Source organism: Megalobrama amblycephala, linkage group LG3 (assembly GCF_018812025.1).
Source record: "Megalobrama amblycephala isolate DHTTF-2021 linkage group LG3, ASM1881202v1, whole genome shotgun sequence".
In the NCBI taxonomy this organism is placed as follows: Eukaryota; Metazoa; Chordata; class Actinopteri; order Cypriniformes; family Xenocyprididae; genus Megalobrama; species Megalobrama amblycephala.
The window spans coordinates 17,279,340-17,296,720 of NC_063046.1; the positions used below are offsets into that span (position 1 = coordinate 17,279,340).

Consider the following 17,381-nt stretch of genomic DNA (forward strand, 5'->3'; position numbering starts at 1 on the left):
TTAGTAGGGTACACTTACACAACAACAATGTATTAAAAATGGAAATGTTTTTCCTTTGCATTTTTTTGCGTACAGACGACAAAGTTGTAAAAATGATCCCCATTAACATGATTTTGTGAAAGACTGACTTTTTGCAACTAAACACTGTATTATGCATGCAAGGTCACTGTAAAGGAACACTATGACTGACGCATGCGCATGGTGTCACTGTTTTTGTAGTTTACGCGAAGACGATAATGGTAGCGTTTTCAAAAACTTGATACTGAACGTTTTCTAAACTTACATTTTTCATACCCCCAAAACGCCATTATCTTGTAAATGAATGGCCAAAACGCATAAAAAGTTTTCCTGTTTTAGTTGAAAATGGTGTTGTGTAAACGGCCCCTTTGTCATCCAAATAAATCTCCTAATAAGATGAGGATAACTGATTAAAAGATGACAGGTTCATATGAATCTGCTCAGACAGACAGGAATGCAGTAATCCTCTGGAATGAAAGCACTGATCTCACTGATCCACACACAGTTCAGTATCAGGTCATTGTGTTTATAATACTAACACAAAGAAGCATCACATATTTCATTGTGCATGACAGTTTCAGGGAGCCGTTTGTGGAATTTAACTGCTTTTTTTCCTGATCTTTGCAGTCTCCCAGAGTTCTTTGTGGTTCCAGTATCTCTAGCAGATCAGGATCTGAAGCAGTATGCCTGCTGCTTTTACTCCCAGCGCATCCCGGTGAGCGCCATTTACCGGACTGGATTATTGGTTTTAGAGTTAGAGGGGAGGAAATCTACAAATCACTTTTACTACTCTAGTCTGTTTTGCTCTTACTCAGAGAGAAAGTCATCAGTTAGTGTCTTAGTTTAAAACTTTGCAGAATGTGAAACCGTGTCTAATTTAAGCTTACTTGGTGGATGGATTTGTACTTAATAGCTGTGAGTCAGCCATGTGTGTTGACATATGTAGGCTAATCTTAGACAGTTGAAGAGTATTTATTTGTGTGTGTGTGTGTTTGGTTTTAGTTATGGTGCTGGAATCACTCCAGTGGGAGCGCTCTGGTCCGCATGTCTAACATCAGTGACCCACTGCAGCAAAGGAAGGTGGAGCAGAGGTAAGAACGAGAGAATGAGAGTCTGATTAAAGTTGGCATGAAACGGAAGTTGTTTCTTCTCTATTGTGAATTACACTGCCGTTCAAAAGTTTGGGATCGATCTTTAATGTTTTTAAAAGAAGTCTCTTCTTGATGCTCACCAAGGCTAATTGTGAAATATTTTTACCATTTAAAATAACTGTTTTCTATTTGAATATATTTTAAAATGTAATTTATTCCTGTGATGGCAAAGCTGAGTTTTCATCATCATTACTCCAGTCCAGTAGGGGTGATTTACATAGTCGAATCCGATTCGAATCAGATTGCCTATATTCGACTGATATGCAGCAGAAATTTTTTTGTAACCTTGGCCAGATCTGTGCCTTGTCACAATTTTGTCTCTGAGCTCTTCAGGCAGTTCCTTTGACCGCATGATTCTCATTTGCTCTGACATGCACTGTAGGGGGTAGTCAGTAGTCCACTAGAAAGTGCGAATCTCCTATCGAAGATTCGACTCGTCGACTATTCAGGGTCACCTCTACAGTCCAGTGTTACAAAAAAGAAAGAACAGCTTTTATTTGAAATAGAAAGCTTTTGTAACATTATAAATGTCTTAACTGTCACTTTTGATCAATTGAATGCATCCTTGCTGAATAAAAATATTAATTTCTTACTGACCCCAAACTTCTGAATGGTAATGTATAATGTTATAAAAGCTTTCGATTTCAGGTAAATACTGTTCTTTTGAACTTTCTATTAATCAAAGAATCTTGAAAAAGCAATTGTGCACAACTGTTTTCAACATTGATAATAATAGTTTGTTGATAATAAAAGATTTTTGAGCAGCAAATCATCATATTAGAATTAATTTTGTATTTTTAACACAATTTTTAATACTGAGCATAAGCTTCATTTAAAAAAATAAAATCTTACCAATCCCAAACTTTTTAATGGCAGTGTATATCCGAAAGAAACTGCTTCTTGAACAAGAAAAAATGCAGGGTGGGACCAAGGGGACTTGTTTGGATCGTTGTGGTTTGCTATTGCTTTGATCTCATGTGAGTGACAGGTTGTTCCACCCTCGTACCAGTAAATACGTATAATAATAATAATGATGTGCAAGGATAAATAAATTATAAGAAACACTGCAGTATTCCAAAAAAAATGAGAATAGTCAATATTGATTTCATGGTGAATTGAAGGGCAATAGATTTGGTTTGGCCTTGATTTAAACCTAAATGAAGCAGATAATACTGAACTGATAATACATTCTGGACAGTTCTTTTCCCAAATATTATTTCACCAAATGTTGTGATTGTGCTTGTTTACTTATCTCAGATCTTTTGGCTCATGAGCCTAGTTGGGTTGCCAGCTCTGCCAGTATCCAAGGATACAGGCTGTCATATTCTGTGTTCAGTAAGCAGTGGTTAAATCCTCTGTGTTTCTGCAGGATTTCCAGTGCCATTATTAAGAGTCACCCCCTGCGCAGTGATGTCTTCAAGTCGGATTTGGACAAAAACCTCCCAAACATCCAGGATATTCAGGCTGCTCTTCTGAAACTGAGGCAGATCTGTGTTATAGGTAATCAATACCCTGTTGGAGAAAGGGATGATTGCAGTACAGGAAATACTTGCCAGGGTTATTCATGTTAATAATTTAGCTTAAGGCTGGGTTACTGTAAGGGCCAAGAATGTTTTTGGTTATTCCAAGAATCCCACACAGTGCTTCCTGGTGCCATTAAAAACATTTTAGCTGATACTCTTACTTAAAATCTGTAAAATGATCCAAATGATCTAAGCTGTCTTTCGGTAGATCATCTGTTTATTGCCTTATCCACTTTAGCTCTAATGTGTCTTTTTGCTCGCTTCTGTATTTATTTGTATATGCAGAGCCCTTTGAGGAATCTGAAGAAAAGTGGCTGTCATCTTTAGAGAGCTCAAGATGGATGGAGTATGTCAGGTATGTTTGAGGAACATTCAGTAGTCACAACTTTGAGCTCTCAGCTTGTGCCAGAGATGCCGGAAACAGGCATAGGTTTTTTTGTTTGTGCATTCTCAGGTGTTTATTTAGGTCTCAACAAATCTGTTTTTAGATGGTGATGACTGTGTACATTTCTAAGATTTGTGTGGTATTTGTTTTTTTACAGGACATTTCTGCGGCATGCAGTAGACGTAGTCTATATGCTGGAAAGCAGACATGTGTCGGTCATACTCCTTGGTAAGAAGCCATAAAATAAAATAAAATAAAATAAAATAAAATAAAATAAAATAAAATAAAATAAAATAAAATAAAATAAAATAAAATAAAATAAAATAAAATAAAATAAAATAAAATAAAATAAAATAAAATAAAATAAAATAAAATAAAATAAAATAAAATAAAATAAAATAAAATAAAATAAAATAAAATAAAATAATTCTCTGACTCTCTGCGGTCATAAAAAATCCCAGGATGTCCTTTGAAAAAGAGTAGGGGTGTAACCGGCACCATGTCCAAATTTGCCCATTGACCTCTGTCCACTATCATGGCCTCCTGATTATCTCCATATTCTGATTGGCTTCATCACTCTGTCTCCTCTCCACCAATAAGCTGGTGTGTGGTGGGCGTTCTGGCGCAATATGGCTGACGTCGCCTCATCCAGGTGGATGCTGCACATTCGTGGTGGTTGAGGAGATTCTCCCTTTTAAGCGCTTTGAGTACTATAAAAGCACTATATAAATGTAACATTATTATTTATTATTATTATTATTCATATTTTAAACAATTATGGTGCTGCCTTACTGCTTGCTAGTCAGGCATAGGATAACCTAGGATACTCCTTTTACTGCTGGATACTCTGGATACTGGATACTCTGTATTCTCTTATAGACAAATCTAATATCTTAAATGTAATATCTTGCAAATCTCATGTAAAGTGATAAATGACCTTGCCCCTTTATTCCGTATGTGTGTGTACAGAGAAGGAGGATCGGGACCTGAGTTGTGTGATTTCCTGTCTGGTGCAGCTGATGTGTGATCCTCACTGCAGGAGTCTGCATGGCTTCCAGGGTCTGATTCAGAAAGAATGGGTGATGGCTGGCCATCGGTTCCTGGACCGCTGCAACCATCTGAAGAAGAATGATAAAGAGGAGGTAGTGCAGCTTATATCAGTTAGATTCCAGTATCTTGTTTGTTTATAAGAGACGGACGTGTGGCACACTTTGTTCACATATGTGATTGTTCATATTCTTTCTATCTGCAGTCTCCTTTGTTCCTGCTGTTTCTGGACTGTGTGTGGCAGCTGTGGAATCAGTACCCAGCAGCCTTTGAGTTCACTGAGGTGTACCTGACAGTGCTGGGGGACAGTATGTGGGTCCCTGTCTTCAGCACCTTTCTCTTCAACTGCCCCCGACAAAGAGCAGAGCATAGCAGGGTTAGATGCTTTTTTACAAGTTTTGTAATTAGTTTTGCAATACACACTTTTATTCCATATATATAATATATCATCATTCTGACATTTTTTTATATATTTTTACTAGTGGGTGCAGGACACTATAGTTAATTTATGTAAGCGAGGATAGCAAAATAAAGTAAACTGTGACATATTATACCCAAAAATTCTTCATACAGTGGACTAAAATACTAAAACTAAATACTAAAAATTTGGAACCAAAAATTATTCAGACACTTTGACCTGACCATGTTTTGCTTAAGTGTTATCTGACATAATTAAGATCATTTTTTTCTGACACAGTTTAACTCTGAGATCTTGTCATATTTTATTACCATTTTTTAACTATAGTGAATAAACTGTATTAATGAATGAAATGTTCAAGGTGTCTGAATAAATTTTGGTTTGACTATATATATATATATATATATATATATATATATATATATATATATATATATATATATATATATATATATATATATATATATATATATACTGCCCTCCAAAAGTTTGGAAACACCCCTGGCAAAGTGTGGTTTTTGAACGATATCAACATAAATCCTTATCATTTTTTGGTGCAGATACATTACAGTAACTTGACATTATCATTGAAGACACCCAATAATAATTTTCATTTTGATTACATAATAATGGCAATATATACATGTCAAAGTCAGACATGCCCCTTTGCCAGCCCAGGTTTGTACAAGATTTTTGGGTCAGCACACCTTAATAGCTTCAACAATTGATTGCCAAATAAATTTAGAATATAATGAACCAATTAGAACCCAGTTTAGGTCAGATAGCTGCTAATGGTCCAAAACCCCACTTTTCTAGGGCGTGTATATTTAACTTTTGGGGGGCTGTGTGTGTGTAGTGTATGTGTATGTATGTGTATGTATGTATGTATGTATGTGTATATATATATATATATAATGTGTATGTGTATATATGTGTGTGTGTATTGCAAATAAATAACAATTGTATATATTACTAAACTTAATAATTTAAATCTTACAGTCCCCCAGGTGATAGTGTCAGTGCAAGAACTCCTTTTCCAGCTATATAAAACATGACAACAGAAGTATTGTTTTTAATATATCTATATTTTTATTTTAAATGTTTATGTATTTGTTTTATTCATAGGTATTTATTAACAATAATTACAGTTAACAATTCTGCCAATTAACAGCTTAACTAGATATCACAACTTGCAGTAATATCAGCTATTTTACAATGAGTTTATATTTAAGAGCGAGAAATCAATATTAATACAATATTTTTTGACCTCTTTGAGCTAATGTCTAACCTTCTGTGTCTGTCTGCCTCTTTCTCTCTCATCTCTTCAGGATTTTGCGAGCAGTAAGAGTATTCACCTGGGGCAGGACCAGGCTCTGCGCTTTCCTCCGGTGTGGGACTGGTCCCAACAATTTAGTCTTAAAGACCAGACTCTTTTTAATAATCCCCTGTACGTCGGCAAGATCGCTACCTGTGTGCAAAACGGCACAGTGAAGACATTCACACACAGGCGCAGCAAGGTGAGCTCTCTCTACTAGTCTGCATGCCAATTTGCATACAAATCTTTAAATTGATATCAATCCACAATAGAATGCAAATTCTTTTTTAAAAGGCTAAAAGTCAATAAATACAATCATATTTTTTGCTTCTTCCTCAGAAAAACTACAGTTCCACTTTGCGGGGTGTGCCCTCTGCCCTGCGAAACGGATCGCTCGGACCGAACGACACCCTTACACGCCGGAACTCCCTCATACTGCGTCTCCGTTCTGATTTGTCTCAGGTGCGGGAGCAGCAAGAAACTCCCTCGGAGCGCTTCATTCGGGACTGGTTCTCTCGTCCTGTCGACCTGCAGGGCCTGCTGCTGCCCCAGCTCCTCCCATCTCACCTCTCTGTCTGGAAGCTCTACTTCCTCCGCTGGGTTCCCGAGGCACAGATCCCGCAGGGCGGCCCCATCACCGCCTTCCACAAGCTCTCAGTGCTCACAGACGAGATTGAAATGCTCCAGAACCAATTGAGGCAATACAAAGGAGCAGGCTTTACTCCCAGCAACCAACACATGGAGCACAGCAAAATGTACTTTAAAGTGACTTTGACTCCTCACCAGTCCCCTGCTCCTCCAGAGTACCTCAGCTCCTCGTTCCCCTTCTCTCCTGTGGGTAACCTGTGCCGCCCCGGCATCACGGGGACTCCTCTTAGCAAGTTCCTCAGTGGAGCCAAGATCTGGCTCTCTACGGAGACACTGGCTAATGAGACGATTTGAGGGCAGACTGCTGGGATAGGAGGACTATGAGGTCAGACGAACATGAAGATCTAAGGCTTGAAGATCTTCTCACTTGCATTTAGTTCTCATTTTGAATCTGCAAGCGTGTGGTACCGACAGTTACCTGGACATTTTTATTCAGTCTTTTGAGAGTTGTCTGTCGGTGAGGGTTTTTTTGCACATGATTAAATATAAAGCTCCAATCGCACATCTTTCTGACGTAGGATTGTTTGGATCTGTTCTACACTGCCTGTATGGACTTTTCTCCTTGTGTTCAACTGAAAATACTTGGTGGATTTTTGTGTGGAGCTTGTGGCATTAGTAGAAAGGAAGTAGAACTTGTAACAGTTTATATTAAGGTTGAATTTGTTAACATTAGTTAATGCATTAGGTGTCGTGAACTAACAATAAACCATTTTATAGCATATATTAAAGGTTCATATGAATATTTATAATTTATATAATTTATGTATTCATAATACATTGGTGAATGTTAATTTATACGTAAAAATGTGTTATGGCCTAGTTTCAATTAGGTTCATTTAGGGCATTTAAGTATCTTTTATAAACATGCCTTAGAAAAAGAAAAAAACATTACTGGTGTGCATCTTGAGACAAAACAATGGCACTGACACATCTTTAAATATGTCAGTGGCATTGTTTTATCTCAAGTTGCTTGCAGTTAAAACCGCTCAAACGTGTATTTTAGTCTGGGGCTAGGGTTAAGCCTTGTCTTTGAAACCGGGCGTACAAGTAAAATTAACATTAACCAAGATTAATAAATGCTGGGTCTCGATACTATTACATTTAACGACGTTAACGAATTGAACCTTATTATAGTGTTATCGTAGAACTATAACTTAAATTTAAGGTATAAAATGTACATATATTTTACTTTTAATCATAAAATAGTTTAAGATTTCTTGAAACCTTCTGGTAAGGTCTAACTGTAGTTAGCTTTATTAAAATCAATAACCAAAATTGTGAAACTCGATATAGGAATTGACAGGGTTTATTAACATAAACCCTAATAGCAGGCAATAACTGTGCACATATCGGTGTTTGTCAGGCTGGCTGGATCCCGGTCTGTCAGACCCTGCCCTTTCTGAAGCACAGCGTGGCTGTTTAAAAGTGATTGACAGCTGCTCGAGCCAATCAGCTGGTTGATTTGACACGTAGTTAAGCAGTCAGTGTCTTAAACAGCATCTGAGTGTCAGATAAGACATTATAATTTGAGAAAGTTGTGCACCTGTGAACTTTTGCTTAACTTTGGTCTTTGTTTGATATGTAGCCTCTTTAATTTTAGAGTCTTTTAATTTTGGTTGGGGACTTTTTTTGTAAAAAGTTTTCAATTTATATATATATAGATTTTTTTTTTTTTTTGCTAGACTTGGTACTTACCCTTTCTCCCTGATACCCTTTAACTAATCTGAAGTAATGCACAGTATGTGTGTAGTTTACCACTAATGGTGTCAAGAGTATGACAACTGTATGCTTTAATGTCACTGTTTGATTTGTCAAACAACACTGATATTTATTCAGTAATGCAAAGAAACTGAAACAGGGATATTGTACAAATCCTCTGTGCCTTGTTGTGGGCCCTGAATTGCAGTGTACCTGCTCCTTTTTCTTTTTCTCTGGATATTAAAAAAATGCTTCAAAATACATCACATTCAGGAGTTTCCTCTTTGGCGTTTAAGTGGAACAATGCTGACTAATTCCAAAGCTTTGTGTGGAAGTTGTTCAGATATTAGTGGATGGTCAGTTTTGTCTGTGTGGGGGCTAAATAAAGGTTTGTAATTTTAGTTTTTGTTTGTGAGCTCAGGGGAGCCTTGTTTTGAGGCAATATGCAAAATTTGGCTCTTCAGATTTTCATGCAAATAAAAAGAATTGCCACATTTGACTTGATTTGCCTTTTTTGTTCTTCAGTACATTTAAAACTATTAGAAAGTAGGATTTAGAGTTTAGAAGTAAGCGAAAGCAGTCTTTAAATGTCATTCGTTTACATTCTCAGGTTAAACTAGCTGTAACTGAAGCAAGTAAGGAAAACATTACAGAACACTTCCCACCAGTACTGCCCTCTTCTGACCACTTAGTGATATGACTAATTAAACATGAGTATTTACATTAGTTAATGCTTAGGTGAATCATAAAATGTCAATGAATAAATATAAATTATATTTTTCCCCCATAGGATGATGCATATATTTATTGAAAGATTCAGTGGCCACAACATTTATATGTTGCCAATAATAGACAAAAAAAACCCCAAGACAAAAATATACAGGAAAAAGAAATATGTATTTGAATAAAAATGACAGGATATAACGTCAATTAGATTAAACAAATAACTTTACATATCGCTTTTGACATGTTATAACATTACAACTTCAGCTTGTTTACAGAAATCTCTTTATGTTTCTTCTTCTTTGCCGTCTGGTCCTTAGAGCCCTTGATTTGGCTCTTGACTTGGTCTTGTAGTTGGGAGAAGAAAGCTTGAGAAGAACGCAGGGCCTTATCCATGCCATCATTCTGTTAGGAAGTACAGTAAATAAGTTAGAAAATATACACATAAAACCACAATAATAATATTGCATATATTAATACTACATTAGACTTCAGTTACTGACCGTGAGTACTTTCGCTTTTCCTCCTTTAGTAAGTTTCTTGAGAGTCTTTTCAACCTCAGCTTTACTCTGCTTTTTGTTGCCATCTCCTTTCATCAACTCTTTGAGTTTCTGTCTCTTCTCCCGCTCCTGAATCTTCATACGCTTCAGTTTCTTCTTCTTCCGTCTCTCTCGTTTCTTATCTGTAGTGGTTTTCTCTGTGTCTCCGAGTATATCTCCTGCCTTATTCTTCTCCTGAGATAAGGAAATTAAATGCATTGACATCTCGTGGAGATTTTGAGATCTGACTTGTGTAAATGTTTCACACAAATACTACAAAGATAGCAGACCACACAAACCTTAATCTCCTCTGGAGCAAGCAGTGTGGCGTCACTGGCATTGACCGGAGCCACTTCTTCCATAGTAATAGAAGGCAAGTTGGAAACCACTTTCACCTCAGGAACATGCTAAAAAGGAAGAACAACACTTTTTTTAATGAAGAATGACTCGTATGAGCACGCCATTTTCAGATTTCAGACATTCTGGAATACATTTTAGCTGGCTCAAGCCACAAAGGATATTTTACTCACTGGTTTTGGTGTGAAGTGGAAGTTTGAAAGAGCATCCAGTTTGAGGAAGAGGGTGTCCATGAGTTTCTGGATTTCTATATGCGCTGGGTTCTCTTCCTCTTCCTTCTTTTCCTGAGGCCAATCAATTAACAATCAAAAGTTTTTTTGTTTTTTTTTTAAAGAAATTGTAATATTTCCATTCAGCAAGGATTTATTAATTTGATCAAAAGTGATAGTTAAGCCATTTACAATGTTACAAAAGATATCTATTTCAAATAAATGCTTCAAGAAGAACTTTCTATTCCTTCCTCAAAGAATCCAGAAAAAAAATTATTACATTTTAATAAATATTAAACAGCACAAGTGTTTTGAACATTGATAATAATAAGATGTTTCTTAAGCAACAAATCAGAATGATTTCTGAAGGACCATGTGACACTGAAGACTGGAGTAATGATGCTAAAAATTCAGTTTTGACTTCACAGAAATAAAATATTTTTCAAAATATATTAAACTAGAAAAAAGTTGCAATAAAATGTCACAATATAACCATTTTTTCTCTATTTTTTATTAAATAAATGCTATATATCAAATATTTTTGAAAGCATACACAAGTATGGGCAGGACATGAAATGAAAGAGAGACAACGGTGGACAGGACTCACCTGTGTCTGTTTGATATACTCCTGCTCATAAACCTCAGCCAGACTCAGTTTGCTCTTCTCGTGGTCCAGAGTGAGTCTCTTCTTATATTCAAACACTTCCTCTTTGGGCTTCTCTTTCCTTACCACATCATCCCACACCTGAGACACAAACAAATCAAACACAAACAGCTCAGCAACCCTTTATTCAGATACTACGTGTGACAAACACATGACATGCGTCAAATTCATAAAACAAGCAGAAAATTATTCATACAAACATTTTAGGCAAACTATAAAAAAAGGATTATTTACTTTGCTCGCATTCCAAAAATAAGACCCCCAACATAAACACTGAAGTCTAAACAAACCTGATCTTTAATTCTCTGTTTGATTATGTCCTCCAGCTGTAAGGTAGTTTCCTCTGTGATTGCAGGAGCTGTGGAGAAGAAAACCAAAGTAATTAACAAATCTATAAACATTATCAAGGCATTAAGCCTATTGCCGTGGAGAACAACATGAAACTCTCACCCATCCTAGAGGTCTGGTCAAACGCCACGTCCTCTTCCAGCATGCTGTTCTCCGGCCGAGTCTGAGCGCTCACCTCTCCCGACAGCTGCCACGGCTTCTCTGACAGCGCAGCATTCTCCAGTTCTTCAATCTGTTTTTTCATCTGTTTAAATTCATATCATATGATATCAGGGTTATTATTGTTGACTGAAACATTAAAAAACATTTTTGTTAACTGAAATAAGGCAATTCTTTTGCTAACTGAAATTGCCTTAGCAGCTAAAGGGAAATAAAAATTAAAACTAAATTAAACATATACATATACATATATATATGTAATATTAAATAAAGATTTCATATAAAAGACAAACCTTTTCCTGTCGCTTTTCAAAGGATGACTTTAACTCATGTTTAGGCACATTTTTCACTTTTCCACCCAAAACATCTTCCACATCCTCCCCCTCATTCTCATCAGGAAGGTCAAAGGTCACCTTGCGTAAAGCATCTCTTGCTCTATCACCCATGTCATCCCTAAATGAAGCGCGGAGGGGGGGTTAGATCTCAGAAAGATTTTTTTTAACACACAACAATGACAATAGCAGGTATCCTCATGACTTACTCCTCCATATCAAAATCCTCCTCATCCTCCTCTTCTAGCTCATCATCATCATCATCTTCTCCCTCATAATCATCATTAAATTCTGGTTCATTCTCTTCATCTGGATCTGTCTGTTCAGGCTCTCCATCCACTGGAGCAAAGAAATCTTTGTACTTCATATCTCTGGAGCTTTTCTTCTGTAAAATAAAAGACATTGTGAGTTTCATGATGTCAGTTTAAATTTATGTTAAAAAAAACACTGTTACACCTTTACCTTTTTCTGTTTTTTCAATGCGACTGGTTTATCAAAGGTTAGTTCCTCATCATCCGATGGCAAATTCTGAAAGTAGTCTATTTCCTCACCTACACTCTCCTTTCCCTCTCTTTTATCCATATCATCCAGAAAAGCTTCCATTTCAGACAGTTTGAAAAACCGGTCATCCACTTCTGATGTTGTCCAATTAGATTTTGATAATTTGGTAGTAGACCGTCTCTGTTTGGTTTGTTTCTCAAATTTATCTACATCAAAGTCCAAATCTGAATCTTCACCCGAGAAGTCGTCTTCCTCGTTGCTTGCAGATGGCTTCAGCCTGTGTTTAATTTTCTCCTCTTCGTCTTTATCATCATCCTCATGTTTATCATCATCTTCACCCTCACTCTCTTCTTCCAAACTATTATCCATTTCCCCATTCTCCTCCTCCTCCTCATCTGAATCTTCAAAAAAAGTTATGGTGTCATCTGCCACAGTGTGCTCAACTGCCTTCTCAAACTGTGTCAGTAATGCATTGTTCTGAAGTTCCAGCTCCTGCCAGATTTGCTCCTCATCGAAGTTTTCGATGGCCAGCTGCTCCAGTGGACTTCCTTTGAAGACTGCAGGCTCATATGTTTTATGCAGATCATAAAGAGTCTTGGTAAGTGATGTGAAGTCTGTTGCCAGAGCTTCCTGGACACTGAATAAAGATTGAGAGCATAAAAGAGAAATGTCAATAATTCTTTCCAGCACTCAACTGCAGTTTTATATCACCATAATAACATGCTATTACATACGAATTATATCCATTTAGACTTTTAAAATAAAACTACCATAGAAAAATGACATGAACAGATACATGTTAAACTGTACGAGCAATACTTTCAGTTAACACATATACTGAACTCGTAACCCCAACGTGAGAGTTTTGCACATGGGTGGCCCGATACCCGCTTCGGCTCGTTTAACGTTAAATTAACTCAAATTAACAAGCAATTCAACAAAATAGTTAAATAATACAACGTGCATCTAACCTGAGAAATAGCTCCGGGTGGACTGTGTTTCTGTTTAATAACTGTAAACAGCTTTCCATCGTGCTGCCATCCCCGTGCGCCATCTCAGCACTCACGTGGGGCTCCGCTTGGTACGCTTGGTAAATACAACCCCCGGAAACATTATGCATTGTATTGCGTTCCATATAAAAGGTTCCACATAACCGCAGTGTTTCTTAATTTAGAGAATTTACTGTTTGTTGTTTAGCGTAATCATAAGTTTAACATTAAAATATTATGAAAATAATAATATGTATAAATCATGCGTCTATTACCAGAACACGTAACTGAACGCGTGCTTCGATCTGTTTAAATAAAGCTTTGTTTGTCTTCAATGACCGCAAAGATGGCTTCCGCTTTACTGAAGGTTGCAGGTAAGTAGTAGTAAACTGATAATGTTTTATTGTTCTTGTGCAATTCTTTTGAATGTTTGCAACATTTAGAGCTGTTTTATACTAACAGTAGTCTGTATCTTACTTTTTGAGAACTGTCATGAATAAAATCCATCATAGACTACTTTTGTTGTAGTTATCGTTGTATATTTAATGCATTCATAGATATTGCAATTTCATTTCGCTTGCAGTTACAGGTCTCTCGAGATGTGCATGGCACGGTTTACCCTCAGTGAGGTCATTGTCTCTGTCAGTACCCGTCAGACAAGGTGTCCCTCAGGCATTATGGAAGTTAGGCAGGTTGAATCATGTGGCTATCGCAGTACCAGACCTCGAGAAAGCCACAGCTTTGTACCGCGATGTGCTGGGGGCTCAGGTGAGCGCCACTGTGCCTCTCCCTGAACATGGCGTGTATACTGTGTTTGTGGAACTGGGAAACACCAAATTAGAGCTACTACACCCTCTGGGAGAAAAAAGCCCCATTGCAGGATTCCTGCAGAAGAACAAAGCTGGAGGGATGCATCATATCTGTATTGAGGTAAACATTAGATTAGGTTAGATTAGTGGTTGTCAACCTTTGATTAAAGGCTCCCCATTGTCTAACACAACACTTAAAGGGTTAGTTCAGCCAAAAATGAAACTGCTGTCCTTAAATACTCACCTTTGTGTCGTTCCACACCCGTAAGACCTTCGTTCATCTTCAGAACACAAATTAAGATATTTTTGATGAAATCCAATAGTTTTTTTTTATCCCCATAGAAAGAAATGTAATTACCTTCATTCAAGGTCCAGAAAAGTACTAAAGACATATATAAAATATGAACGAAGATGAACAAAGGTCTTACGGGTCTGGAACGACATGAGGGTGAGTAATTAATGACAGAAATCTCAACCCTTTAAAGGTCCCCCATTTTAGCTAGGATATTACAATATTACCTCTGGTATTTCTGCTGTAATTATGACAATTTTTCTTGCTATTGTTATTGATTATATCAGATTATTAAAAAATGTGTTTTGTGATACTTTAATATTTGGATTCTGTATGTTTTTCAATAAATAATAAAAAAAAAAGCTATGGGGGGGGGATGATTTGTGTGTGTGTGTGTGTGTGTGTGTGTTTTAGCATTTTCATTAAGTTAAGGTTGAGAGCAACTATGTTACATAATCTTTTGTTATTATTCCTCATATTTGTGTTTGGCTTCTTGCACAATATTTGCAATATACAATATTTGCAAATTTATAAATGGACACAAGTTACATCATAACTCACATAAAATCATATTACAGGATTCATGTATCACAAACGTCACATACATTGATTACAATCACAATATTAAGATAATTTATATTTTTAAATATTTTTTATATATTTTATTTAAAAAAAGCAAATTGACAAAACTAAAATGGACTAAAAATACACCATTACATAATAGAATAAATATGAAAGAATATATTAAAAATTACTTTATAATGTTCATTCTTGCAATTTTCCCATATATAAGTAACATTAGATGGGATGATTATGATAATAATGAAAATTCAGAAACTAATTTCTTGTACAGTCTTATTGTGTTTGTCTTTAGGCTTTTTCAGACTATCAGAGAGTAATCAGTTTATTAGTGGACAGAATACAGTCAGGAACTACACTGTCAGAAGAAAAGGTATGGTGCTTGTCACTGGGGCAGTACCCTAAGGTACAAAGGAAAAAAGGTACTAATATGTACTTTTACAGTACTAATATGTAAGTTTAAGGTACAAATATGCACCATTTAGGGGTAAGTAAGGTACAAAGATGTACCTTTTCACTTTTGTACCTTAGGGTACTGCCCCAGTGACAGCGTGGTACCTTTTTTTTTTTTCTGACAGTGTATCACAAATGTTGAACTTGTCCATAATTTATGTGTTGCCTGTTTGATTGCAGGTGGATGATATCAATGCAGCAATAACTGATTTGAAAGAAAAGAAAATCAGACTGCTCTCTCCAGAGCCACGGATAGGAGCTCATGGCAAACCTGTGATGTTCCTCCACCCTAAAGACTGTGATGGGGTTCTTGTGGAGATAGAGCAAGCCTAGATTTTACCCTTGAGATTTTTATCTTGTAAACAGTGACTTTGATTAGACTCTTCACTATTGACACTTAAGATCATTGCAAGGTTATGGTGTGTTTGATATTCATGGTTTAAGCCTTATTTTTCTTTTTCCTAAGTAATGATTTTCTTTAATGACTTGAATAAATGATTAATTCAAGTTAGTTTGGCCATTTACAAACTCACACATTCATAATGTGTACAATTTTTTTTTTTTTTTTTGTAAAAAAGAAAAAGTTCCTCTTTTAATTTTATTTATGGGGTGCACTGTGATATGTGATAGCACATTTAAAATAATAAATTAACACTGTAAATTTATATGCCGAAATACGCTCAAATAAATGCATGTTTTAAATGCTATAATAAAATGGCAAATAAGTCATGTTCATGAATTGTGAATTGAAATGCCTGTAAGCTTCTCATCTGGCTCTCAATGGAACAGACAGATTGAAGCTTTCTTTTTTGGCTGACAACCATATATTTGGGAGACAAGTTGGCTCATACCCATCTCTCCACTGTGGTCCACCCACTGCCAAATAGAAAGTAGTATTTGTTCTTTAGCCATAAATCTGCTTTTTTTTCTCTCTCTCTCTCTCTTCCTTTTTTTTTAAAAGAGATAACTAGAGGAACAAGATTAGTTTCTGTCCTCATGGTTTTCTCAATGTGTGGTCTCCAAAGTCCTGTTTGAAGGTTCCTGCTTTAGCACTGTTAGAATAAAAAGGGTCTTTTTTTTTTTTTTTTTTTTTGCTGTTTTAAGCTGTTTTGGACATTTCAATTTATTTGGAACTCTGAAAAGGAACAGCAATCTCCTTTCCAGGGAAATTCACACTCAGCCTGTCACAAACCTTTCAAATATCTTACGATTTTGCACATGCTAGATTTTGACGTTTGCTTTTGGACAGTAGTGAAAAATAACTACAAGCAATATCTTTAATCAAGTAACACATATTGCTCTGAATCAAACAAGAACAAAATAAGCATGAAATCATCAAATAATGCGATAGTTTAGATGTTTTTAAGGGAGAGGATATTTTCATTGGAGCAAGGGAGATTATAATGCATCCCAATAATATTATGTAGAAGCTTGTATTTGCTTGTCATATTGTATAAGTCGTAATGTGAAAACATCTGCCTGGATTAATCATGACCAGGCCCGGCTCCACGGGGGGGCCAGGGTGGGCCTGGCCCACCCAATCAGAGGCTTGGCCCACCCTGGCCCCACACCACATAACAGCCAATCACAAAATTAGTGTGATATTCAATTCAGAAAATTTAAAACATAAATGGTCTCTACATTGTATTTTGCCAATTAACTAAAATCGAAACCGTAATGGCTTTGTGCCTTAATAAAGCACCAAAATATATACAGTGATTAAGTATTTACTATTTAGTCTGTTTGTGCTGCGTGTTTTAAAGAGAAGTGCGCACTTTGCTCACACGATCAGCTGGCGATTTGGTGATCAAAATTAAAGCTCAAGGATTAGAAATTGGCTACAAACTAGTATTTTAATTTTCCTATACGTTGTGTAAAGTAGCCTAACCAATATATATATATATATTAGATTGCATTTGTTACAATAGCCTATATGGATATTACTGTCATGTATGTATTATTATTTTATTGTTATAATTGTTTGGCATCCTAAAACACCTAAAACGATGTAGACTTTATATCACAACTAAAAAGATGTTTGAACCCTCTTTAATGTCCAGGTACAAGTCAATGTTGTTTCTTTGGTCAATTTGCACACTGTACATGAGTTGAAGCTCTTAATTTTGAGCTTCCAAAGTGCACCAGATTGATGCATTTAACCTTAAAATGTACAAAATTTTCTTACGGGGGTGCATGCCCCCGGACCCCCCTAGAGGAGGTATTG

The 17,381-nt window shown here is 36.3% G+C and overlaps 3 protein-coding genes across 4 annotated transcripts in view; 2 read left to right on the top strand and 1 right to left on the bottom strand.

The window, feature by feature from the left end:
- The window catches only part of mtmr10 (myotubularin related protein 10), a 36,124-nt gene extending 27,422 nt beyond the window's left edge, over positions 1 to 8,702 (top strand). For both annotated transcript variants that reach the window (XM_048184338.1, XM_048184339.1), the window contains exons 8-16: positions 646 to 733; positions 1,021 to 1,109; positions 2,539 to 2,669; positions 2,978 to 3,047; positions 3,235 to 3,305; positions 4,047 to 4,219; positions 4,330 to 4,500; positions 5,871 to 6,059; positions 6,197 to 8,702. In XM_048184338.1, coding sequence (XP_048040295.1) covers positions 646 to 733; positions 1,021 to 1,109; positions 2,539 to 2,669; positions 2,978 to 3,047; positions 3,235 to 3,305; positions 4,047 to 4,219; positions 4,330 to 4,500; positions 5,871 to 6,059; positions 6,197 to 6,799 — 1,585 coding nt within the window. In that variant the 3' untranslated portion in view covers positions 6,800 to 8,702. The remainder of the gene's footprint in view (positions 1 to 645; positions 734 to 1,020; positions 1,110 to 2,538; positions 2,670 to 2,977; positions 3,048 to 3,234; positions 3,306 to 4,046; positions 4,220 to 4,329; positions 4,501 to 5,870; positions 6,060 to 6,196) is intronic.
- A 288-nt stretch (positions 8,703 to 8,990) lies between these two features.
- mphosph10 (M-phase phosphoprotein 10 (U3 small nucleolar ribonucleoprotein)) lies at positions 8,991 to 13,167 on the bottom strand. The gene is made up of 11 exons (XM_048184340.1): positions 13,007 to 13,167; positions 11,997 to 12,672; positions 11,744 to 11,919; positions 11,496 to 11,655; positions 11,146 to 11,287; positions 10,986 to 11,053; positions 10,639 to 10,776; positions 9,996 to 10,106; positions 9,765 to 9,872; positions 9,430 to 9,660; positions 8,991 to 9,331 (listed from the first exon to the last, which is right to left on the bottom strand). The coding sequence occupies exons 1-11, from the start codon at positions 13,153 to 13,155 to the stop codon at positions 9,182 to 9,184; spliced, it is 2,109 nt and encodes a 702-aa protein (XP_048040297.1). The 5' UTR covers positions 13,156 to 13,167; the 3' UTR covers positions 8,991 to 9,181.
- Positions 13,168 to 13,223: 56 nt separating this feature from the next.
- Positions 13,224 to 15,886, top strand: mcee (methylmalonyl CoA epimerase). The gene is made up of 3 exons (XM_048184341.1): positions 13,224 to 13,398; positions 13,608 to 13,954; positions 15,338 to 15,886. The coding sequence occupies exons 1-3, from the start codon at positions 13,359 to 13,361 to the stop codon at positions 15,488 to 15,490; spliced, it is 540 nt and encodes a 179-aa protein (XP_048040298.1). The 5' UTR covers positions 13,224 to 13,358; the 3' UTR covers positions 15,491 to 15,886.
- Positions 15,887 to 17,381: the final 1,495 nt, after the last annotated feature.